Raw genomic sequence first — 27,195 nt, 5'->3', positions numbered from 1 at the left:
GAGCCAGGCTGTGTGACTGTGACTGGAACCATCCGTCCATCACCATGCATCACCCCTGGAGGGCCGTGGAGGGCTGCGTCGCCATGCAGCAGAGCCCACCCCAGGCACAGTAACCGTCGCGAGGGGGTCACCCGGATGGCCTGTCCGTCCCCCTGTGAGGCTGCGCAGCGCGTCCGCCCCGAGCAGAGGCTCTCCACCTCCTCGCCCCGCGCTCCTGCCCGCGCCCGCCTGTCTGTGTGATGAAGACAGCCAGCCGGGCCCAGCCCCGCCGCAGCCCCCCGCTGATCCAGATGAGGCGCTACAGGCCAGGCGTGTACCCGTTCCTCTTCCCCTCGGTCATCAGCTCGCTGCCCCTGCCGCCGCCGCAGAGGCTGCCGGCCCAGCAGCCGTCCAGCAGTGGCAGCACACCGTCGCCTGCAGGTGAGTGCTGCTACGGGCCACAACCTCATCGCCTGCACAACCTCATCACCTGTACAACCTCATCACCTGCACAACCTCATCACCTGCACAACCTTATCATATACATCCTCAAACTCATTCACCTGTACACCCCTCATTATATACAACCTCATCATGTACCTGGTGCGGTGCTGTCCTTTAGAAGAGCCTTTTGCTTAACCAAGGTTCAGAGTTCTGCTTCTTTTTAAATGTTTCTTTTTCAATCTGAAACCAATTGTGGAACTCATGGACTTTCGTAGGCCAAGTCCGGAGATAGAAGAAGTTGGGAGACATTTAGCGTGTGACATGCTTCAATGAGACACACAAGTTCTTGTGTATCACACTCTATTCTCTCTCCCCTCTCCTCCTCTGACTGGCAGCCTCCTCAGTGAGGGATCACTCCAGTTTAAATGGACAAATGAATAAGGGATCGTCAATCATTTAATTCAGATCTCTCAATTTCTCTCCCTTCTACTTGAATTCACACAATAACACAGAGCCTCGGTGCTCAGAGGTAGTTCAGGGCGTTGAGAGGAACCAGAGTAGAGGATGTCAATCAGACTGTACTTGAGGATAAACATGTCAGGTGGCACTTACGCAGCGAATTATTTGCACACCATAATTGGACCCCAGTGTTTTAACGCACTGCCTCGATATTTTGACAATGTCTCTGTGTGCTGATCCCTAAGCTTGTGTGACGTTGTTTCCCACCTCCTCCGCACACATCCCCCCAAAAACCTGCTATGACATGAACACCAACTGGCAGGTTCACCCTGGGGAAATATTCGCTTCCCCAACCCGAGGAGAAGGAGCTCTGAGGCAGCCACAGCTCAGCCCTCTCTGGGGGTGTGTGGAACTCATCTCTGAAGTGTAAATAAAAACAGCACAAAGACGGCGAACAACACCACTGCAATAATAACCAAGCGTTTGAGTTGCACTTTCGATGTGTGTTTTTTTCTTCTTCTTCTTTTGTTGCTTTCAACAAGTGGGATGAAATCGAAGCAAACAGCCTGTAGTTTTTTATCATAGCAACAGTACATCAAGGCCTCATAGTTATTGTTAGACAATGTTCTCATTGGTCTATGAAAGGTCATCCTCCTCTCCGGGGTCACATCATGATTTCTATAGAACAGCAATGCATTTTTCTTCTTCTTTTAATTACCCCTCAAGCACATATTGGAGCCTTGGGATGTTTTTTTTTAAAACGGCTCTATTGATTCCAACCGATTGTTGTGGTTAAATGTGTCTAAATGAATTAACATGTTGAGTTACTTCAGGAATAATTTCAAAGAAAGAACGACATGTATGACATGGTCAATGTAATGTAAAAGTAATGCAGTGTAAAAGTAGGTAGTGACATGTTCATAAAAGGAACAAATTCCGATGTAAAGGGTCACACAGCACACAGAGGCAAAGCGAGGAACAACAAATAACCTCCATATTGTTTGTGTTCTGTATGTCGTATGCGACACCACGCATACATTAGTGAGTTGAGATCAAGAATGGGAAACATCAATCGGTAAAAAGAAATAAACATGTAAGAAAAGAAAAGCGGTAAAAAAAACACACACACACACTGATTTTCCTTTGGAGTGGATGTGTCGGGGACTGAAGCCGACACTTAAAGCAGTTTTCTTTTCATACAACAATTGGAGAAAAATAAACATATATATATATAATCCCCATCTCTGATAAAGAAATGCATCTGAACTCTTTCTTTTTAGTGATAAACTTTATATATATATATATATATATATATATATATATATATATATATATATATATATATATAAAAGGTTTATATATAAAAGGTATATATATATATATATATAAATTGTTTTCCTCTTGGGATTTATATATATATATATATATATATATATATATATATATATATATATATATATATATATATAAATTGTTTTCCTCTTGGGATTTATATATATATATATATATATATATATTGTCGAAGTTGATTAAGAACCCATTATTCTACTCTGTGCCATGATACAATATACATACACAGAGTGGATACGGATTCTTTGTTGAAATATATCTATTGATACTCAGCGGAGTAGCAGCCCTGGATCCTGTCTTCTCCAACACACCATCTTGTCTTTATCTGTCAGTGTTTCCTCTGGGCACTGCCTCACCGTCTGTCATTCTTCATTCTCTCCATCACCCTCTCCAAAATGTCAGAGGGAGGAGGGTTACCTGTGCTATCCACCTGTCAGAAGGTTGCCTGTGAATGTGACCCTGCTACCGTCTTATCCAGGCTTTCATCTGACGGGGGAATGTTGGACTTTCCATCCCGTCTTTCATGAACCTGCTTCTGCTGTCGACGCCACATTCCTTCTCTGGGCCGCGGACAACTTTTTTTTGGACAGGAAACCCTTAGGATTCTAATAGAGATTGTGTTTAAAGCTACTTTTTGGAGGATTTGTGCCTCTGGGGGTACTCTTGAGCCAAACGTGGGTCTGCTTAGTAGTCAGAAATAATGCCCAGAAATGATCTCAATGGTCTAGAAGCCACACTTACCAACGCCCATGAGCAAAAGTTGTGTAAGCCTAATACTAAGGATTGTGTTATATGTTATATCATAGGTGCATGATAACCATACACTCAACCCTCAAGCTAAACTTTGCAGTAAACAATTAGCAATTCAACTTTAAGTATATTGACGATAATGATACCAATTACAGTAGAACCTGGAAATAAACCAATGATCACTATAGAAACACAACATCTAAAACATAACATTACAAAGGAACAACCAGATATGAAATAGCTACAGTATCAGATATAAATAACCATAGAGTACAGTGTATACCCCAAATTAACTTTGCGTTATTGTACAGTACAGTATGTTAAGTATTCTTATTTCCTGCTTGGTTAACTTGTCCAAAAAGAATATGAGAATGTTCTCAGTCAATTTCCTTAGTAAAAGAAAAAAATAAATAATTAGAAAAAACGATTCCCATTTGGACACAGAATCAAAAGCTGTGTTACCTTGTTAACATTTCTAGCAATTCAGAGTATGAGTACTTAGCTTTTTTAGGCCTATTCAGACGACAACAGGTTCAAGCATGTGCACCTGAATATTCTCAAGATTTCTGACCTTCTGTGATTTATAAATATGTTTCTCATTGAAGCACATTAATCTGAATTTTAAGAGGAGGTGTTGAGAAGGTGCATTATGATCTCATAAAGAGGCCTCTTTTCTTCAGCATTCATGCCTAAATGAAATCATTTTCATCTTCTTCTAAAGGAATGAATGATCTACAGTCCTCTCTGTCCTTCATGGAGTTAACAGAGACTTCAACTTTTATGTTGTCTTGTCTGATTGGGATCTGGACCTTTTGGCTTTGAGCTGTGATCTTCCCGCCAGACTCGATCCAGTTCAAGGCCTGTGACTGTGCTCACTGACTCACTGGCTTTGACTCTGGAGGGACCATAGATAGATATGGTGGCTTTGACTCCATAGATACCATAGACATAGTGGCTTTGACTCTGGAGGGACCATAGATAGATATGGTGGCTTTGACTCCATAGGTACCATAGACAGAACTGTTCTATCTCTATGGGTGAGACGCTCTGCTCTGCCTCACACCGTCACCAGCAGGGCCCTGGGAGAGGAGCAGTGGGACGGTTAGAGAAGCCGGGCTCAGAGAGACGAGGGGATGACTCACGTACACAGAGATCTGTGTCAGACACAGATGTCTAATCCATTTACACCCGGAGGAAGCCTGCTCTGAATTCCCCACTAATGGAACCCAGCTGTGTGGCAGGCACACACACACATTCACATGCAGGAGACTGTAGACCTGGAGTCAGAGACAGTAGTTCGCACGGTGCCATACACATACACACACACACGCACACACACACACACACACACACACACACACACACACACACACACACAACCACACACACACACAACTACGCGTACAAGCACACGTGTGCGCACGCACACACACACACACACACACACACACACACAACTGCGTGTACAAGCACACACGTGTGCGCACGCATACACTACTATAAACTACTACTATGAACACATAGACACACACACACAAACGCACAGTTGTCTCTTTTGTTTTCCCCAGATTCCCCCCCCCCCCCCCCCCCCACCTCCTCCCCGTCTATGTCTCTTTCTTCCCCCGTCCCTTTTTCTGTCGAGTTTTAAAGTCGTCTGTCTGTCAGTGTCCCCCCCGTTTGTTGTTCACAGTATTTTAGAATCCATCACAGGGGTATTTAGGTCACATGCGGTTTCTACATCCCTGGCGGAGCGTGAGTAATGCAGCGATCTCTCATTACAGCATGTGCTAACCCTCTGGATTGAAAATCAATGTGCACTCAAGTCAAATGGATGGATGTGAGCCACGGCCCACTCCACAGAGAAGAGAGAGGGAGAGAGAGACAGAGAGAGGGAGAGTAAGAAAGAGGGAGAGAGGGAAGGAAGGAAGGAAGGAAGGAGCACAAGGTCTTGGATGTCTCATAGAGAGGCTTGCTGGTCACAGGGAGAAGGCACGGTTGATGTCACCTAACACAGCATTGATCAATAAGTCAGGCCATAACCTGTCCTTTGGACAGACACACATCTTTGGACAGACACACATCTCACACATCGTGAGCTAACACACACATACGCACATACACATACACACGCACACATACACACGCGCGCGCACACACACACACACACACACGCACACATGCACACACACACACACACACACACAGTGGGTAACCAACCTCAGTCACCATCCAACTGCAATGAGCAGGTCGGAGAAATAGCTTGTATTTAGTCTTTAATTCTTTCCATCCTCACCGCATTTGACAGATCTGATCTCAAGTCATGCTAGGATCATTTCCCACCATTCCCAACCTCTGAGTGCACTCCCAATTCCGGTTCGCTAACAGTTCACACTGCCAGCGGTGTGTTGCAACCCCACTGATGTAAATATTATACACAGAGGCCCACACACAATCCATAGGTTTGGGCTACCTTTGTTTTACGGTTTGATCGATTTTGAATCGACTGCTTTTTACTCATACTTCAACTTTGCCTCGTATTACTATTTCATATGGCAAACCTCCGGTGTGGAGTCTTCAGACAGTCTTTCCTCTGCCTTAGAGGTGCTTTGCTCTTTCGCAAGCCTTGACCACTCTCACACACATTCCCATGCGCACGCACGCACGCACTCACACATACACACAAACACACACACACACACACACACACACACACAAACACACACATCTGGCACACATCTGGAGCAAGCTAATGAGTGGGCTCAGTCTTTTAGGCTCTCTTCTCTGGGACCATCAATCTACTCCATTCATGAGTTGTCATGTGACATAACACATAACATAAACTTCATCTTTTCATCAGCAAACTTCACTAACAGTTGATATTCAAATGATAACACTGTGGATTTAAAAAGATGACGTGAAAAACCAACTGAAAGCTTTTCTGAACATGAACATTACAGTACAGTATAATACACTCTCACTCCGTCTGAAAATACATCACGTTTTTTATAATCTATGCTGCTTTGATGACAAAGCTTGACTGTAGGGCAAGGATGCCAGTTTGGTCCTGTTTTTACCCTCAGGGCAGAGAGGGGGCAGTATGAGTGAATCGGGCCGTGGGAATTCACTTAACAAGACCAAGCATGCCACTTGCACTTAACTGCAATGCTGCTCTTAAGCAATGTAAATAAAGCAATTGGAGATTCCTCATGTGTAGCATGGTTTGCTTAACACTGTCACCCAAACAGACAGAATTGTTTTATTTTCTTGTAAAACACTAACACCAGTATCATACAATTTGTCCCTCTGTGTGTCAGTTAAAAAAAACAAAAAAACCAGTGCAGGCATTAATGAATTGCCTCCCTGGCCCATCTTCTCACTGGCTTCTCCATGGTAGCCACACATAAATCAAGAAAATGGCCCCTTTTGTACATTCATTAATAGGCACAACATGCGTCCATACAAAACGCCAACTATTCTTTGAATGGACTTTGATTGAAAGCCAACCTTTTTAACGGCAACATTCTTATTCCCGCCCTGTAGCAGCTTGTCTAGTTGTCTCGGCTCTAATTTATTACCCCTTGAAGGTGAGACAATGAAAAAGCAGTTCTCAGCGCACTATTTGCATTGAGGGGCCTGCGCTACAAAGCGTCCGGAGAGCATCTCTTTGTTCGGGAGAGCCCTGGAGATGACGCCCGCTTTAAGGATGGCTCTTTTTTCGGAGGAAGTTTGAGGTGGTGGGTGGCAGGGGGAGGGAGGAGGGGTGGGTAGGTAGGGAGGGGGGGTGGGGGGGGATAGTGGAGGAGGGGTTTCAAACCCAAAGATGAGAGTAGATTTCATCTGAGGAGATGGGGGAGTGGGGGAAGGGAGATGGGGGGTGGAGCAAGAGAAAGAGGAGTCAAACACAGGACAGCATGAACTTCCAGATGCGAGCTGAGTGCGGATTGATGTGTTTATTGTTGTTGTTAACGTAGGAATCATTTTGTTGGTGTTAACGCGTGGAAATTGCAAGGAAAAAAGGATTTCGTTGTACTAGTGACATACTCTTGGGTTATTATAACTCACCTCATTGTCCAGTTACGTTACGTTTCTAGTCAGAGGATGTAAGTGTTCTTTGAAATATGGTAAAGCCAAAGTGATCACATGGCATCATATTACCTGAAACCCTATACCCTATATGCTGTAGGACTCTCAAGTGCAACCACAAATGGGTTGTTGCTGTGGCAGAACAAGAGAAAGCCTTTGATTGGAGGAGTCTGTGTTTCTGCTTTTGATGTTAGAAAGTGGAAGATAGATTGGGAAGTAAGTGGTATTCCTAAGCTCCTCACAAAGGAGGTTTTTAATGCTATTTTGTGTGTATGAAACCTGCAGTAATGTGTGGGACTGAGAGCAGCAAGCCCACGTCTGCTCTCAGAGATAAGTAGAAATCATGTTCATTCACACACGGAGAGAGGGAGAGAGAGAGAGAGGGAGAGAGGGAGGGAGGGGGAGGGGGAGAGAGAGGGAGAGAGAGAGAGAGAGATTCACTCTGCTTTATGTGTGAATCTCAGATCGAAGAAAAATGTGTATCCAATGTTCACACATGCACTTGTGTAAATGTGATAACGCACGCACGCACGCACGCACGCACTCACAAACACTCTGCTCCTTCCACAGGCTAGTGAGTCAGTCATATAGAGTCATATGGTCAAAATGTGTGTTCTAACGGACGTGTGAATATTGCTGGTTCCCACAGTCCTGTCGTCTCTCTTATGATCGGTCACGGTGCGGCACACACACTGAGGGGCTGTGTGTGTGTGTGTGTGTTCCCCTCCGCAGAGCTAGCCGCCTGACCGGCTGCATGAATGCCGCTTGGGCAGGGCCCCTTTGTTTGTTTGTGCACCACACTGCTATATTTAGTCCCCTGGCCGCATTGAGAGTTCCATTAGATGCCTCTGTGTGTGTGTGTGTGTTTGTGTGTGTGTGTGTGTGTGTGTGTGTGTGTTTGTGTGTATTTGCGCAATAAGCATGCGCTCGATTGACCAGTAAAACATGAAATTAAGTTGCGTTATCGAATTTGCGGGCGCGGGCACCACATAGAGGCTCCTTTCTTAGTGGTGCTTGAGTTTGGCCAGCACGCGCACACTCTGAACAGATCCCTCTGATGGAGTGAGTTTGTCTTGGGGAGGCCAGTCGACCGCGCAGTTGTTTTGGTTTGCGAGGGACGAACAAAAGGTTTATGTGTTGAGGCTGTTCTCTTGTGGAGGGAGCAGGGTTGCCATGTTTATTTGCTCTGATGCGGTGGGGGGGGGGGGGGGGGGGAGTAGTGGGGCTCTCTAAACAGTCCATCGGGTTGCCACATACAGAACAACACAGAACAGAAAGCGAAGCACAGCCCGGCTCGAAGGGATTGGTTCACAACGACTAGATGGATGAAACAGCGCTGTGTAATGATTAAAGACGGAAGAATAACAAACAGCTTGATGACAGATTGATGATTTAGCTCTCAACGGCAACAGCGCCCTTTGATTAATTCAACCACTAACTCATTTTTTTGTAAATGTCACTAAACAAGCTCCCTGAGCGATGCGGTATAACAATATGACAATGCAACGCAGGCAAAGATGAGAAAATTAGTTTTTGAGTGAATTTCTGTCTTTTGTGCCTTGGTGTCTTGAGCGCAGAATGCAGGAGAATTATAGGACAGGTCGATCTGAATTTCAGTGCAGAAAAAATGTTTACATTTTAAAGTAACTGTGGATGGATCTTGAACTTGTGGATGAAAAAGCAGGCCTAGGTCTCTCTCTCTCTTTCTCCGCCTCTCTGTCTTGCTTTCGCAGACAAAGACATGACCCAGTGCACTGGACCATTTCAGGAGAGAGAGAAAGCACTAACGGCACATTTACTGGGTCATCAGAGGAACCCGCGTGGTGTCATAGCATGAGTTCTGAAAGTGCTGCGCTGTTGACCCTGCCGGTTTGTTGTTATAGGACATTAGGAGGAGAAAGACGGGAGCAGTTCATGTTTTGTGGAGATGCTGAATAAGAGTCGTGTTGGGGGATGGAAGGGGGGGGGGGGGGGATAACTGCAGAAAAGATGAGCAGAGAAAAGAGGGGAGAAGAAGAAAGTGGTGGGGTGGGGGAAGGGGAAGACACAGTGAGGCAGAGACACTAGAGGAGGGGGGGGAAGGAGAGAGGGAAGACAGAGGGAGGCAGAGACACTAGTCAAGGGGGAGGAGGAAAGCTGCGAAGGGGAGGATTGTGGAGACTCCATCTATACGCTCCATCGAGAGATGGAGAGAGAAAGTAGGGGAGGAGAGAGAGAAGTGCAGCAAAAGGGGCAGCAGTGCTCTTGTCTGGGCAGTGGGGCAGGGTCATTGTTGGCCCACAGGAAGGCCCTCCTGCATGCCTGTCCTCTGGGTGACCCCTCCTCCGTGCTCCTCGGAGGGGAGCAGGAGTTATTGGGTAATCACCCTCTGTCAGCACCTTGGTTATGCTGCATGGACTCCATCCAATAATGTGAATGGGACTTGTAATAGCACCTGATGAAAAGTAAGTTTGCTGTGAAAGGAGCCCCTCTGAGTTTTTCTTTTCTTTTTACCCCTTTCTCTCTCTCTCCATTTCCCCCCCCCCCCGAACCTCGTGGTTCATATTCTTGTTTACATGTGGGCGCATCATCATCATCGATGGCATTATCCTACATGCCAAACACAGAAGTCCTTTCTTTCTCTCTCTCTCTCTCTCTCTCTGTCTCCTCCCTCCCTCTCTCACTCCTCCTCCTATTTCTGTGTCTCCTCTCTCTGTTTTATTGTCTGGCCAGAGTACAGTACTGTACGTTTCCAAGTGATCCATTTTCTTTCAGGATGCTAAGGCTCACGGGGGGAGAGAATAGGCCGGGGACGAGCACTGGCTGAAACCTATTGATTTTCTGGCACCAGCCTGCTTAGATTAAGAAATGCCAATACTAGGATTCCACCCCGACTCCCTGGTTCATGTTAAGTTCACTTGTCATTTTCTATAATTCTGATAAAATCAAGATCCTTAACACTGATGTAGTTAGCCTAGCCAGGCTGCCCCTGGGCTTACTGATTGAATTACACGTCTGTGTTCCAGGCTGAATGATTCCTAACACTTAATGGAGGCAAAGTTATTACTTTTTTTTTTAATTTATTTTTTTAAGAGTCAGTCTTAAAAACAAAGACTGCTACTGCTGCTCATAAATTAACTAATTAGGAGTCTTCATGAGCTACCCTAATAGCTGATTATGTTTCATTGGACATTGGAGCGGTATGATTACTTATACACTCACCACAGGGAAGACATATTGATGCCATAACTGTGTATAATACAGTGTGTGTGTTTCTTAGTGAGAGCAACAATTCCTTTGTGTGTGTGTGTGTGTGTGTGTGTGTGTGTGTGTGTGTATGTGTGTGTGTGTGTCAGTGGCGGCTGATGCCATTCAAGATTAGGGAAGACAATTTGTTTTTTTGGAGTTTGACATTATTTCTATTACAGCAGACTGGATGTCATTCATATTCCATTCACCAAGCACAATGTAACAATGATAGTTTTAGGCCAGAGATTGTATATACTAGAGATACGCCACTTTCTTGATTCACTATTGGTTTTGCAAGAGACAGGGAAGATGTTACCAGTCCCATATGCAGGCAAAGATGAGATGTAGCCAGAGGAGGACAGAAAATAGCTGTCCTCCGGTTACACCATGGTGCTACCCTAGAGGGTGGTGTTGAGACTACTGTAGACCTTCATTGCAGTGTGTGTGTGTGTGTGTGTCTGTGCGTGTTTGTGTGTGTGCACGCGCGGAGGGGCATCTCAACCGTGCACACTCACGTCTGAGACGTTTGAGATGGCCATCAATAGAATGAGTGCGGAGGGAGAGATTAGGGGACTTTGTGTGCTAATCTCTGTGAAATCATAGGCCCCAGGGGCGAGGTAGAGAGATAGCGGAGAGGCTCTCTGATCAGACGGGCTGGAGCTCACCGTGTGAAGCCGCCTGAACACCAGTAATCCTTCCCCGAGCCATGGAGAAGCCTGTCTGCCTGATGGGGAGCTCCTTCACACCACCGCAGAGTGAGAACAAGGAGAGGAGAGGGGCTTTTTTAGAAAAGACGGTTCAGCCTAGCCAGACTTGGAGAGGCAAGAGAAGGTTAAGGAGGAGAGTGGATGGGTGATGTGATGTGGAGAAGGGCTGAGGAGGAGAGAGCCCATTTTGTTTATTTTTAACTGACACATCTGATGGACACAGGACTGATGGTGCGGTCCAGCTTATAGATACTGTAGAGGTTGCTTGAAGTTTTTTTTTCTTCTCACTTTCTATCTACTGTTCAAAAAAAGCATTGTTAGCAAGTATGTAGGTTTTTCAAAGAGCAGCAGTGATGAACAGAAATGGTGTGAACAAAACAACTGAAGATGGACTGACCCTCAATGGCTGTGCTGTTATTGACTGTCTGGCTTGCCCTCATTCTCCTCCCGTTATTTAATTGTTACTCTTTCTTTTACAGTGTGTTTTCTCCCCTTCATCCATCCCTCTCTCTGAACCCTCATTGTAACTGTTATATAACCTGTTCACTGCTCATTGTCCTCGCTGTTGTGTTGGCTATCTGCTGTGCTCTACTCTCTCTGGCATTATTGCCTTCTGGAGATAATGAGATAATTAAATCAAACCAGTCTGACAAGCATATAGATCTCAGGATCTTGTGTGTTATTCCGTCTGTTGAAAATTGGCCAATTTGAACGCCATCGAAAATTGTGAAGTCTCTTGAACCTCCTTAGCGTCTCTGTGGCTCCACTGTGGCTCTCAAGGTTCCCTCAGACACTCTTGATTAAGGTTAGGGTTAGTGAGTGAGTTGAGTGTCTCTTGCCTATACAACTCAGGGAAGGCTGGTGGAGGTGGAAATCTGAGGACGGGTTCATTGTAATGCATGGAGGGGATTGAGGAATGGTATCGAACATTTGCGTTTGAAACCATTCCTCATTCCAATTCCATGCATTCCAATAAGCCCGTCCTCCGATTTCTACCTCCCCCAGCCTCTCCTGATACAGCTCACTCAGGTGGTGTCACTAAGTCAGTCTCTCCTGGGTACCCAGGTGACCTTTATTTTACAGCCAGGTATTACACAGGTGCTTAACAGGCTAAATTATAACCTGACAATTGCATATTAATTACTCTGGTTGTTTCTTTTAGATTTACTGACTCAAACAACACCGCAGTATGTTCACTTAGTGATGTTTTGCTAAGCGATATTTAGTGCGTTTAAGTGGCATCTTGATAGTTCCTTTCATTAAGAACATCGTGTTGGTGCTATCAACACAATGCTCCTGAATTATTTTCCACTTCGGTTGTTTGTTATTCAAATGCCCTTAACTGTACCTCTAATGGATTTCTCTGACACTCTACCCACACTTGTGACTGCTGATACCAAATGAAAATGAGATGCACACACATCGCCAGGCTTTGAATGAGAAGTGTAAACAATGGGGGCGCTCACATTAAGACACTTAGAGTGAAGTGTAATTACGGCATCTACATCGACCCACATTTCTGACAGGGGACCCATTGCTGTGGGTACTTAAGCTGTGTGCTCTAAATGAGCTCACTTTATTGCCTGCTAGTTTGTAATGAGTCTCTCCTCCACACCCCTGGCCTCTGCTACACGTCTTAACCGGATCAAGATCACCCACATCGCCGATGTTTATTAGCTATTGTCCTGAGTAGCGCGGGCGGTAATGTCTTCTTGATTCAGAGGGGCCGGTCATGAGTTGTGGAGATTCGTGCTTGTTTGTTTTACAGTCACAATGATTCTGTTGCTTCTGTGCAGTGTCTCTTGCCTATATAATGAGCCATACTGTTTACCCATTGCTAGCAGGCTACGTGGCTAATTAGTCTGGGTACCGTCTTTTGGAGTAGTCAGACTTGGCACAGTATGTAACAAAGGGGCTGTGCTTTACCTGGCTGCACACAGGTTGGAATTGCATCTTTTCAAATGGAACCTTGTTTCTCCCTTTTTGTTGACATTGCACGCTAATTGATTCCGCAGTTAAGAGGTCTCCCGACATGCAAAGAGCAGTTAAGTGTTAGGGTTAGCCAATTAGTTGATTGTTCAACTACTACACAAAGTATCTCAGGGCACAAAGCTTGCTAGAGTACCACCTGATCTGGCACGCCAGGTAGCAGAATCTCCTTTCTTTCAACTCTGAGTGAATTGGTTATGAAGCTGCAGTGTATGAATTTATCTGGTATCGGTATTGTTAATATGAGAGATGGATTTATAGAGCCTTTTCATTAATGCTTTTCGAAGTCGGATCAAACCGAGCTGTTCCAACCAAAAAAACTAAAGGCATTTGGCAAAAAGCATTTGTGGCTGGTTATGGTACTGTATGTATAGCACTGCAGATAAACATATTGTGGCGAACAGCGGGGTAGAGCAGCTTGCCCTAAGCGGGTATCGAACTCACAACCTTCCGCTTACAAACCGGCCACGCTAGCTGCAACATCAAGAGAGTTTACTCCCTTGGTGGACATTTAAAACATGATAATACTTTGTATTTATGGTACGATCTATATGCTTTAGAAAAGGTTATGAAGAAAAAAAACCGACACAAATTTGTTAACACTTAGTCACAGTACAGCACTTGTCAGCCACTGATTGGCCACACTCATTTCTATGTGGATATCCCTCTCTCTCCAAGTAGCTCCAAAACAACACAATTTGAGGAAATGGTTGGTTGAATAGAACATAATTAAAGGGGCAGACAGTCTGAGTGGTTTGTTTTTAATTGTATGTGTCTGAGGCTTCTGCTGAGTGAGGAGGAAAGAGAAACAGAACGCTCCAAACAGGGTCAAAGTGTCACGGAGAGCTGGAGAATATCTGGCTGAAAAAAAAACGCTTCCTATTTTTGTTGTTTTTCCCACACAGTGCAAAAGCTGTGGAAAGACACATTTTCAAACAGAAAGAATGAAAACATATAGCAGAGAGAGAGAGAGAGAGAGAGAGAGAGAGAGAGAGAGAGAGAGGTGAGGGGGGGGGGGTGGAGAGAGAGGGGGAGTGGAATTAGAGTATAAGTATGAAGCTCCCAATTCTGCATCCCAGACTACTTATCTATCTAGCATAGATTTCCTGGTATAAAACTGCATTCACTTTTGCAAGGGCAGTTTTAAAATACAGTAGCTGTTTGTTCTCATTGGCATTAATGTAGGTAAACAGACCTTACTGCAGATGAGCACCAAGGGTACAGCAGGCAGACAGCGGAGAAGACTTAACATAGACATTACAGTAAAACCACTTAAACCTGTCTATTGAGAGAGAGGAAAATAAACAGATATTTTGGCACTTTTTGGTGTGTTTGCTTTGCTTTTGTTATAAGCTGTTTCGTTTATGTGCTCAAATGTCTCCCATCCTTCCATCCATCTCTTGCCTCTTCTGTCTCTCACAACTTTGTTCACCTGGATCCCATTTAGAGAAGATGTTTTCTTTTGACTTCGTCAGAGAGCTCAGAATAATGGGATATCTTATTAATTATACTACTCTATTTGTTTTCTTTATAATATTGGAGGTGAAAGTGGTGCTTTATCATCGACATGAAAGTGAGTGTACTCCCAATATTTTGAGAAAGACTTATGACAATAAGTAATTTTGGGTTAAAGAAAACACACACGTCCGCACACACACATACACATACACACACACCTAACACCTTGTCATATACAATACAGTATACTGTCACGAAAACCTGACTCTCAGAACTGCCTGGGAATAAAAGTGAATAAATCTCTCTAAGATCCAGGAATAATTCACTTAATTAAATACTTTAATAAGAATAGAAACACTAAGATTTCCACTCTCAGAATAATTGAACCTCAATCTTAATTTTCCGGGGCATCATATGACTATCTCAACGAATAATTCTCACTGTGTGATTTGGTATGATATGTAACTCTAGTGGATGATACACCACGCTTTAGTCATGCAGCTCCAATTAAGTACCAAGTACCAATAAGCTGAGTGGAACTTTAACTATATATAGACATTTGAACGCTGTACGACCCATGAGGAATTATCGCAAATGCTAAAAACAGATTCTCCGCATTAATAGGTTATGTAAAGTGTTCTCATGAAAAAAATAAAGGAGAATTGAAGGATACCTGAAGTTGCGGACCATACTGTGTGGTGCTCTGCGTTTGTTCTACCCCAGTTTTGGGCTAAAGCTCCCAGACCTGGATAGACAACAACAATAGCTTCTAGCCGCCCCCAGTCGCAAGCCTACATACTGTTCTTAAAAAACGTCAAGCTTTGTCTGGCCTTATTAAATGATCAGCTATATACTTTGTCGTCACGTCCCGCTGGGTTTTGGCAGCAGCTGCCAGGAGCTGTGGGGCACTGATGCCAAAAAGCGGCTTATCTTGATGGACGGGTTCATTATCACCTTCTAATTACAGGTGGATTTCCAGGTGGATTCATTACCTGTGCGGGCTGGCTAATGGGGGGGTAGGGGGGTGGGAGGGGTGGAGGGTTACTGTTACATTAGGGTGAGCTGCAGGGGGTCAGGTGGTGTATGTGGGGGGGACCAGGGGTTCCTTTTCAGATCCGCTGCGGGATCGCTGCATTATTCATTAGCCGAGCTGCAAGGGATCAGTCTCCTCCTTGAAAAAACACAGAGCAGAGCTCTCTCTCTCTCTCTGAAACATGTTTATCTGCCGAACCATAACCATAAGTTATGGCAGCTAGAGGGGGCAACATGAGGAGACGGAGATGGAGAGGATTGTGAGACATTTTGTTGAAACTCTGTAGCCATTAGTACGAGTACACTGTATGTTATTGATAGTTCAGCAGCATTGTAAGTACGTATGAGCAGGGCTCAGTATCAGTTTCATGGAATGGACCCTCTTAACATGCCCTCCTGCTGACTTTGACTGTTCTTATCGGGGCCATAAACATTAGAAGAACATGTAATCAGTGCTGAAGTCCCCTTGGAGTTGGAAGCTTACATTGTATAAATGGCAGGAAGTTGCATGTAAAAAAAAACCCAAAAGCCAGCAATTATTTGTGGTAATATGGTGATCAGGCTCATTTCAGTCAGGATGTAACAAATTAAACAGGATTTTTAAGCATTAAGCAAACAATTTCTATGAAGAAAACATCTCCTTCATAAGGGATGACTTACTTTGTTAGGCCTCTCCAACTAGGTGCACCATCTAAAAGATTAATGGAAGTACAGCTCAGCAGAAGCATGATAAATTATACCCTGAGCAGCTCCGGTAACCAGGAAATTATCTCCTTTTTTAAATATCAGCAAGCTGTTGAGCTCAGGACATTCGTTATCTTGCGAGATCCAAAGAGTTTGTGTGGCACATGTAGGGCCTGAGTACTTTTTAATGGGATGTTTGGATAGCCATGGTGGGGTTCAGACTCCTACTGCTCTTGTCCTGAGAGAGAGAGAAAGAAAGACAGAGAGACAACGTGTGTGTATGTGTGTGTGAGAGAGAGAGAGAGAGAGAGAGAGAGAGAGAGAGAGAGAGAGAGAGAGAGAGAGAGAGAGAGAGAGAGAGAGAGAGAGAGAGAGAGAGAGAGAGAGAGAGAGAGAGAGAGAGAGAGAGAGAGAGAGAGAGAGAGAGAGAGAGAGAGAGAGAGAGAGAGAGAGAGAGAGAGAGAGAGAGAGAGAGAGAGAGAGAGAGAGAGAGAGAGAGAGAGAGAGAGAGAGAGAGAGAGAGAGAGAGAGAGAGAGAGAGAGAGAGAGAGAGAGAGAGAGAGAGAGAGAAATATATGAAGAATGTGTGACAGAAGGAGATGAAGGACCTCAGGACCCCTTGTCACCATCTTCCCCAACCACAAAGAAATGCACTCTGGCTCAATATCCCTAAACTGTAGCCTACCAGCTCCATCTCCAATTATTTAGAATGTGTCACTTTGAAAACTTTAGCTAAAAAAAACTATAAATTTTAACTTACACAGCTTTACTACCATTGCCTGGACGACGGCCATCATCTCCAGACCTCCAGAGTACGTTAGACTGAAGGATAAGGTTTCTGAGACTGGCACAGTTTTAGCCCCCTTTGTATTTTATTTTGTAATATTTATTTATTTATACAGCCGACTGCAGGCATGGCCAGGTGTCCTGTCACTTTCTGTACAAACGTTTTCAAATGACTCTGACAGCTGAAAAGATGACTGCCCTGAAAGGTAACGACCAGGCCTCTAGAGAGGAGGGAGAGAGTTTTATTAACTGATGTAAACTATCTTGACCTGAATGTCAGTCAAACTAAAGAGTTGCTAATTGATTTCGGGAAGTAAAAATTCATTCATGTCTCTGAATGTTGGGAGTATGCAATGTGTTTTGTATTTTTATGTCCTGTTATATTTATTGTCCTGTTTTTATGTGCAGGGTTGACTATCCCAGTTTCTGATCTAGTTGATCTAATCTAATCAAACAGATTTTTCATAAATGTTCTGTTAGTGAGTATATTATGTATTTTAGAACAGTGCTAAACTACATAATTGGCAACACTACATGCTTAACTGTACCCAATACCAACCTTTTACAAACGTATCCTATCTTTCACAATCAAGAGATTTGGATAGATATATGTCTCAGTGCATGGAAATTAATTAGGTAGTAAACTAACTTTTGAAATTAAAGTAACTTTTGTAATTCTGATAGCGATTTTTTTTATTTATTTTTGAAGGCAGGCGAATTCAGTCATGTTTACTATCGTTTACATATCGTTCGTTTTCTTAATTCCGAATCAGGTTTGAAATTATTACTTGGTTGCATGTTTCACTTGGTTCGGTTACACTTTGCCAAATCTAGAGCAAACTTCAACTTGTAAACAAAAGCCATGTGGTCGCGCAGGTCGTTCCTTTATTGGACAGGAATCTGCCGGGTTGTTCCAAAACAAAGCAATTCAAGACAATCATTGAGCCTAGCATATCAGTCGCGATCTTGTCCTGGCCAATAATACTTTGTATCCTTATCAACAACACAAGCTTTTGAAGAAACAGTTCAATATGAGCGCCTGTCCAGGCTGCGTGCAGTAAATCAGCTGATGGTTCACTTTACAGCATTCGGAGTTGCCAACAAATATATTATATGTTCCTCTGCCCATAGCCTATCGAGGAGACACTTCACCTCCTCACGGCTCCATGTTTTTCCCCGACTCGTTGCTATAGATACTTTTCTCTCCCAACAACATCTGTGTGCAGCAACCTATAGCACATGACGTATTTGTGTTATTGCCTTGAAAAAAACTATAAAAAGTAGGATTGTGTTCTCACTCGGAACGAACCGCACCACGGTTTAATTGGAAAGACCCACCTTTTCGGCCGGTCCACGGTCCGTTCGTTCGGTTCGCCCCACAGTTCAAATGGCGTATTATCACCTATGTAAACAAACCGAACTTAGCAAAAAGTTCGTTAAGTCCACACCAAACGATGTAGGTGTGAAAGCACCCTTAAATTGTTGTGCTGAGTGAAATCGAAACATCGAAAGTGTTGCATTTCCAATGAGTGAAGTTGATCGCTCATATAATATATATGATATATGAAATAGTATAGCCTATTCAACTTTTAATTTACAAAGTTTAAGTTTTATTCTATGCCAACCGAAAAGGACTCAATCTTTAAAAAACCATATAGACTATAGACTAACCCATGAATGTACAATCTAAAACGCGAGTAAATCGCGAAGGAATTGAAGCGAGCGCGCGACGCTTCGTCCGCTCCCCATTAAATAAATCTATAGTTTCATGAATATAGAAATGTTTTTGTATCTCAGGAAAATGTCGTGCATTGTGTTCTTTCGAGGGAAAGGAACATGGAGCGCTCCTTTGCTACGTTTCTTGTTTCTGCCTCGCTCCTGCTGGTGGTTTTGAAGCTGTGTGAGAATCCTGGGACTTGGTGATGTCAGACTGGTTGGGTCATTTGAAGGTTAGCAGCCTCGGAAGGGTTCATAGAAAGTTCACTCGCATATATTAGGCAATTCAATCTTTCATTCTCTGTGACAAAACTAGTAGGAAATGAGCTGCATGGAGGCAGGATAACCCATTCGTCATCGGAGGGGAGATGTGGTTTTTTAGGCGATCTGTGTTATTTATAAAAAAATATATTTCAATACGACGGGCTTGACCGCGGACAGTCTCTCTTGTGTCGTTTACCGTACGGGACGGGCCGTTCACAACATTTCGCGATAAACACGTTGGAATTACGGAGGTGACTCGCTGACATCCCTATCGTCTCAATACTGGACACCGTATGAAAATGGCAAATTATAATTTGGATAAATTACAAGCTTTTAGCAGTGTTGTCTGTCATAATTCATGATTGTCGTAGTCGAGGAAAAAGATCAAGATTGTACGTGCCAAAACGGGGGCAGAGTTTGATGGAGTTCTGTGGCCATATGTTCGCGATTGTTATCCACACGTAAAGGACAAGGCATATAATTGCAAACTGCTGCGAAGGGACATCATGTTTGACTGTATGGATGTGCTCGCTGTGAGCCCAGGACAAATGCTGGATTTCTACACTTCGACTCCCTCTTCGTGCATGCTGCAGGAAAAGGCTTTGAAAGCATGCTTCAGCGGGCTGACTCAAAGAGACTGGCAGCACCGTCGGAGCGCACAGTGTAGGTTCACTTTTTGTTCGCTTGCATTTCCCATGTAGTAACAGTGTGATAAGCTGAATTCTGAGATGTCATAGATGAGTAATATAGCCATAGTTATTGTGAACATCCAATGTTGTCCACCCCGCGCAATATTATCCAAAGTGTTTCTCTTTTTGCTCTTGTGACCACAAATGCAATATGCCACACACACACACACACACACACACACACACACAGTTCAGACTCCCTTGCCCCCCATTATTACCCCTTAAATCATCCATAATGTGCTCAGCGCAGGGCAGAGTAGGGCAGAGTACCTGTCCCTGAGTGGCATGTGACTTGTTTAATAACTTACTGTGAACAACTAAACGCAAACGAGTTGTAGAGCAGCCACTTGAAATCATTTGCTAACAACTCACTTTATACACTGATCGGACTGTGCTCTGTACGTGACTCTCGTTAATATCACATTCATCTGTACAGTGGGTCGTAAATTGTGGCCCTGGAAACAGCCTCCACTGGCTGATGTATGTTCTTTAGCCTATCTGATCCCCTGTCCCCACACTGGGCAAAGGAATGCATAGAGTAAACACAGGCAGCGCTTCCACACCTCCGCCCCAACACGATAGATGACAGAAGGCAGTAGTAACGCCAGGAGTCGGAGCAGCCCGCAAGTCTCGGCCAACGTTCCCTGACACTGATTTAGATAAATGGCCAGCCGACTTTTCAACAAGGTTAGCGGGCTACAATCGGAAGACGTCAACCTCTGCATTTTGAACAGCCTGTTCCAAGGCTATTAGTTAGACAGCTCCCTTTTTTACTGAGAAGAATAATGGGGGAGAGGCTATATTCACTACACAGCATGTTTTACACACTCGTCGACTATCATAGAGGGAGAGAGGCCATTCGATTGCAGATATAATAGCTTATGGAAATAGTTGGCTTATCTGTGGCTGAGTCCCCCTGCTTGTTGTGAAAGCACGGTGTCCAAGCACTTGAAGTGTTTGTTTAGCCCTCTCCCCGTCTGCTACATGATTTATTTTGATAGCATAATTGACTGGAGTGAAGATAACGTTAAGCGCTGTTTTACTGTCATTTCCCTGGACGTGTTTGCTCTAGGGCACAAATCAGTCCAAAGTGGCCTTTATCAGGAGAGGGAAAGTGGAAGAGGTGGCTACCCTTCAGTCGCAGCTGCTCTACTCAACTGCGCTCCTCCACTTAACAATTTGTTTAACCAAGCTCTCCATCTCCATATCACCTCTTTGGTGTTCAATTTTAAACATCTTTCTCTATATCCTACAAAAAAATAAGATTGACTAAAAACACTGTCAATCCTACGTGGATCCTATGAGATATTAAAATGAGAATTAATCATGAACATCTTTTTTTTAAATTAATAATAAAATAAAAGAATAATAATAACAACTTGATAATCATTATTCTTATTATTCATTAGACCTTCTTTTTATTTTTTATCATCAATTTCTGGATCCAAAACATTTCTTCGTTTGCATCATCGAATGCGGAACATTCCTTGGTTAAAACCTTAGGCTTTGCTTTCCTTACATTGTCGTTAAATGTTTAAATCACAATCTAATCATCTTTACTGTGTCTTTACTACATTACATATTGTTAAACCCAATGCTTACATGATGAGACCACGCACAAGAAAGCATGTGTGAGCTTTTGTCTGTACACTCTTATACGAATATTCACATCTCTTCAATATAGGTGTATTACTCCTGTGTTCTCCATATGTATTGATGCAGTGATCCATTTAGGGTTAATTAAGACAGCTAGGTATGTCACACTGTAAGGATCAACAAAGAAAGGCCACTATTACCCCATGTGTTTAGTGTGTATTGTTTAAGCACTCAGGAGTAATTAAATCATTTTCAACATTAATGTAACTCATTTCTTCCACTAATTACGGCACCAAGGTGCCTTTGATTTGCATCGTAATGCAATTAGAAATTCATAGCCATTAAAGCACAATGTGCAAATTGAGCTTATAAGAGACACAGTCTCTATTCATCAGCCAGGCAACGGATCTGGACAATATAGCGCTGATTGCAGTGTCTTTATTCCCAGTGGTTCTCTATACTGTACATACACATTAGCCTTTTGTGTCGTTGCATTGGAGACCTTCTGCCCTTCATGTGTGAATAAAACTCTGTTTAAATTAGACTTTGATTCGAAGAGCTCTTCAGCGAGGTCATTGAAACGTTGGTTTTTTAATTTATTTATTGAGGATAATGGAACACCCAAGGGTATTAATTAGCTACATCGACAATGAGTGCTTTCCTCTTGCACACTTCCTTTCTTCAGTTGAGATGTTAATTAGGAGTGATCCAGAACACTGCTGTGTAAAGATGGGGGTACAGTAGGGGGGTCTTAATTGAGGGAATACAGTGCAGTGTACTGCGCCATAATTAGATGGTGAGCAGACAAGTGATATCATGTGCAATGCGTAGTCTATGCACATCTGTGTGTATCACTACCAAAATTATATATATATGTGTGTGTATATATATATATATATATATATATATATATATATATATATATATATATATATATATATATATATATATATACACATTTTATTTTTTTCATTTAATTGTTCTTTACATTATGAATTTCAAGGACTGGAATGCATTTATTGTAATCTATGTTTTTTTATTACTTATTAGACAGTAAAAATGGACAGGGTAAGGATCATCCTTAGGAAAATGTGGATGTTACATATTAATTTGATACAGTAGACATGATTCATAGTCAATTATAAAACTCATACACTGAGAATAAACATTGCTATGGCCTTACAAACTGTTTAAATTGCCTTTTGAGTGAAATATTGAAACTTTTTACATATTTCTATACATTGTCTTGGTTTGTATCAGACTGGAGTGTGTGTGTGTGTGTGTGCATGTGTGTGTGCGTGCGTGCGTGCGTGTGGTTAAGAATGTTGCCATAGCACACACAATTATTCTCCAATTTCAAGTTCTCACTCAGTTGTTAGCGAATGTAAACAGCCAAGGCATGAGATTACAGCATGATATATGTAGATTGTACAGTACGTTTGTGAAATGGGATAATTAGGGGCCCCCCTGTCTTCAATGCTTAAGCGCCTCTGATATGGACTTGAAAGGCCATTAACACAGCTTACACACCAAGCTAATTTTGTGGGCATGTGAAACGACAGCTGAGAGAGAGAGAGGGAGGGAAGGGAAGGGGGGTGGGTTGCGTGTTACAACTTTGAAACGAAAGGAAAGCTGTCTGATGGCAGGCCCATGCTTAATCGAGATGATTAGTAGTTTCTGGACTCTCGCTCTAAGCCAGGAGGGACAACGGTATGCTATCAATGGCGGCAGGGAGTAGTTCCACAAATCGCTGGAACGCCATGACACTGCCGCCTCTGCTGCCACAAAGTTATTTGACATTCCTTTGGAGGAAATGTTCCCCTGTGGCTCCAACAGCAGAGAAACAGCGGGCCAGGTCAGCCTGCTCCGTTTGGAGATTGATTTTCTTAAATCTCATTTTTTAGATGGACATTTCTAGTCTGTAGCGTTGGTGACTCAAGGCTTTTAGAGCTGAGATGAAATACTGTTCCCCAAAAATGTCTTTTTCCTCGGATGAAGTGTTTTGTTTGTAGTTTGTTTCAGGGCTCAATCTCTCATGGCTGCCTGCGCGGCTTAGTGTGTTCTGACTCAGACCCAGAGTGAAGCCCTGAACAGAGGGATCTTGACAACCAGGGCTCACGTGAGGATCGAATTACTCCTTAAAGTGCTGGCTGGGGAGTGTAACATTGTTGGGCTTTTATGGAAAGAATTTCCAAGGATTAGAAAGAAACCTGCAGTATCACAAAAATATCCTTCTTTCTCCCCTCCCTTCTCTCTCTCTCTCTCTCTCTTTCTTTCCCTCTTTCTCTCTTTTTATTACGGCTGTCTCAGTTTCTTGATACGCTTTATGAAAGCTTTGAAGTGGCTCGCACCTGTTGCGATCATGGTGTAGAGTTAGTGAGAGCCTTTATGGCCCTTCCTCCTTCTCCAGATTGACCTGTTGGCAGCAGTCACTGCAGGGTCACAGGGGGTCGTCGAGGGGTCAAGGGGAGGGGTTGGGGGTTAGCCACGGTCACGTGCCGTCTAAACCCAAACCAGTGGTTCAGGCTCAAGTGCTCCCAACCTAGCACTTCATTTCTGGCCCTCTCTCAGTGGCTCCAGACCCAGTTTGATCTGCCCCCCCCCCCCTGTTAGACACGTGTGTTATGAAGACTCAGACTGACAAGAATGATTGTGTTCCCCGTGAGCTTCCTGCACCCCCGAACTTCCGCCGACCAACCGGTCTGCAAAAGTACACTGTGCACTCCTCCCTCCTAATGAAAAACAGTGGTTCCTTCTGCCTCTCTCGCGTTGACGGAGACTAGACATAACGTACAATTTTTGGGGGTGTTTTTCATTGTTGTTTTTTCCCCAGAGTGTTTAAAGGGGCTTATAAATAACCTCCTCAATGAAATGTGTATCGCCCGCGAGTGCTGCGCAAAGCTGGTTCTAATTTGGTGTACTTTGGGTGAACTCCTGACCGTTTCCTTTTGACTCTGGGCCTCATGTATGTGAGCTATGTCTTCCCTCCCTGCTCCTGCAGGGAACCCAGAGGAAGGGGGAGGAAAAACACTTCCAGGCTGGATGAAGCGCTTGCTAAGGGGTGGTGGAGGCCACCGTGTCCTTAGAGCCCCGCGTTTGGGTGTAATAGACACCTAATCCTCCCAAGACTGAACCACCTCTCCACTCTCCACCCCCACACCCCACCACGGCCTTCCCTTAGCACAGACCCGACACACACAACACCTGCAGGGACCTCCAGGAAAACGCCTGGAGGCATTGCTCCTCTCTCTCTCTCTCTCTCTCTTTCTCTCTTTCTCTCTTTCTCTCTCTCACTCACACACATCACCCACACTCTGTCTCCTCCTCCTCATCCTCCCTGTCTTTTTCTCTTCCCCCCCCTCTCTCTTTCTTTCTACCTGTTTATTATTCTTCTCAGTGTGTTGAAATTTTAGGATAGATTTTCATTAGTCATTAGGACATCGCGGCGGTCCCTGTGATTAGAGGGTAAATTTGGCTTTGTCCTAAATCCTGGCCGATGTGATATCATTGTGCTAAATCGTCTGCATGGAGCAGAACAGACCTTGCCCTCAGTCCCTGGCCATCTGTGTGGCCTGCGGACCATGTGGATCCCAAATTTTTTTTTGTCCATGTCGCTGATGGGTAACAGTCGGCATGGGGAGAGTGTGTGTTGGAGGAGGGCAGAAGGAGTGGATGCAGAGGACGGAGACTGAGCAGGAGGATTCAATGCCGGCTGAATGGCTGCAGATGATTTTGATTATTTTAATTGACCTGCAGGAACTCTCCTCCATCCCTCCCTCCCTCCCTCTCACCTCCTCACCTCACCACACACACACACACACACACACACACAGCGAGAGAGTAGAGCTCGTCCGTTCTCGCTTACTGACCTCACCTCACACACACACACACACACACACACACACACACACACACATACACACAGCGAGAGAGTAGAGCTTGTCCGTTCTCGCTGGACTGGAAACGGGGCAAACCAGGCGCCTTGTTTTGACTGGTCTTTCCCCCCATTCAGAGAACACCCTCCAGAGGGGTGTGTGTGCCTTCCTGAACCCCCCCCCACCGGCAGGTTCAGCTGGGGGCTAAGAGTTGAGGGGAATAGGCAATGAGACATTTATCTCTGCCTGCTCTTAAGTGCGCCCCGCCGTATGCTGGTCTGTCACTGGCCTTTCTACCTGTAATGTCACTGGTGTGTATGTTAACGTGTGGGGAAGTCGCCTTGCTGCAGCGCTGAGGTTTATTCACCCAGAAAATGGAGAAAAGCTCCCCTGCGTCCAATAGGGCCAACACTTCACACACACACACACACATGCACACACACACACACCACCACCGAGGGGGGAAATGCATCTGCCTTTATGTGCTCTATCTGTCTGCAGGTGGCCACGCCGCTTCTCAGAACCAACCATGAGTTTCAAATAGGCAGCGGCACAAATGTGTGTGTGTGTGTGTATGTGTGTGTGTGTCGGGGGGGCGGGTGAACAGGTTGGAGGCAATGCACTCCCACCTTCCCTCCCCCCTGTGGAGCCACCCGGGCGTCACCAATGCGCTGGAGGCCTATCAGAATGAATAGGCACCACCGCCTGGGAAGTGGAATATATATATATATATATATATATACACATTTATGTTAGCAGTGAGTCTCCATCGCTCCGTACTCCCTCATGTTTTACATATTACATGCGATACGTGTATCGTGCTGCGTGTTGCCCTGTGTGTGGCTTCCGTGTCTGTTCCGCTCACGGTGCATATTAGACGTGGCTTTTTCAAGTGGGAGAGGATCTCCTGTGGCGCGCGGATCGCTTCCTCGTACGATTACATTAGAGGAGAGGAGGATACTCACAAGTGCAGGCACACACACACACACACACACACACACACACACACACACACACACACACACAACATCTATACACATGCATGCAGGCGCCCACGCACGCACGCACGCACACACACACACACACACACACACACACACAACATCTATACACATGCATGCAGGCGCCCACACACACACACACACACACACACACACACACACACACACTGCTGCTGCTCATTGGGTAGACACTCCAGATGGAAACCATTTTGTGCATTTGCAGGAATGAGATGAGCAGCTAGCTGACCTGACTTAAATGAAAACAAATGTCTGTCCTAATCAATTACATCAACATCCAGTCACAGGGAGACTGGTGTGGTTTTTCTTTCCTTTAGAGGGAAAACGTACGCAGTTTAATTTTCATTTGTTTACATTCAAATGATTTACTGAATATCTGGACCAACATACAATACAGTCAGTCAACGAGCTCTTTTGAAATCCTGAGTATGTACTGAAAGACAAATGTGTCTACCGTGTTAACGACTGAGGTAGCAGAAAGGTCACTCCTTCACCCACTGAGTGGCTGGCAGCACTAGTTTCTATTTACTTTGGTATCTGAAAAAGTTAGAATCAAAGGTTTGTTGAAGTGTGGTGAATCAGAAGCCGTTAGGAATCATCCCACACTGACAAATAGAAAAAAGAACACACACACACATTCGAAGTCTCCATATGAAAGTCTTACATTTTTAATTTCCAAACGTCCCTGGGTATCTAAAAAGGCACCGTGTGTTTTTTTCTTGTAAACAAAGTTGGCAATAAATATTTCGAATCCACCTGGCATTGAAATGCAAGGTCTGCCTGTGTAGGCGTGATGGTGCATTTTTGATTGACAGTTCATCTTGTGAGTCGAGGTCTTTCGTAGGTTCATGTTTACCATTTCATCAGCAGCCTACACTGTCTCCTATGTGGAATTATGTTGCATTTCTGTTTGCAGTTGGATGCCACTAAATTTCTGGTGAGGTTGAGGTTGTTTTTCTAGCTTGTAAAACACAACACTGCTAGGTCAAACAACAACATAACTTCAACCACATAATTTCTTTACAGTTGTTTTCTGAACAGGCTTGCTGCACTTTACCACAACATTCTAAATGGCCACTTCGGTCTA

At 44.2% G+C, this 27,195-nt stretch overlaps 1 protein-coding gene across 3 annotated transcripts in view; it reads left to right on the top strand.

The window, feature by feature from the left end:
• Positions 1–239: 239 nt before the first annotated feature.
• The window catches only part of LOC310811935 (retinoic acid receptor beta-like), a gene marked incomplete at its 5' end in the record, with an annotated part of 61,759 nt that continues 34,803 nt past the window's right edge, over positions 240–27,195 (top strand). For 2 of the 3 annotated variants that reach the window (XM_083680289.1, XM_083680288.1), the window contains one exon: positions 19,436–19,592. In XM_083680289.1, the coding sequence (XP_083536415.1) occupies positions 19,436–19,592 (157 nt within the window). Of the gene's footprint in view, positions 421–19,435; positions 19,593–27,195 lie in introns of those variants that run through there. The other variant, XM_083680287.1, reaches the window with a different exon arrangement.

This window comes from Argentina silus, assembly GCF_951799395.1.
Source record: "Argentina silus genome assembly, chromosome: 11".
In the NCBI taxonomy this organism is placed as follows: Eukaryota; Metazoa; Chordata; class Actinopteri; order Argentiniformes; family Argentinidae; genus Argentina; species Argentina silus.
The sequence above is the reverse complement of the archived record's forward strand: the minus strand, read 5'-3'. Positions and strand labels throughout refer to the sequence as shown.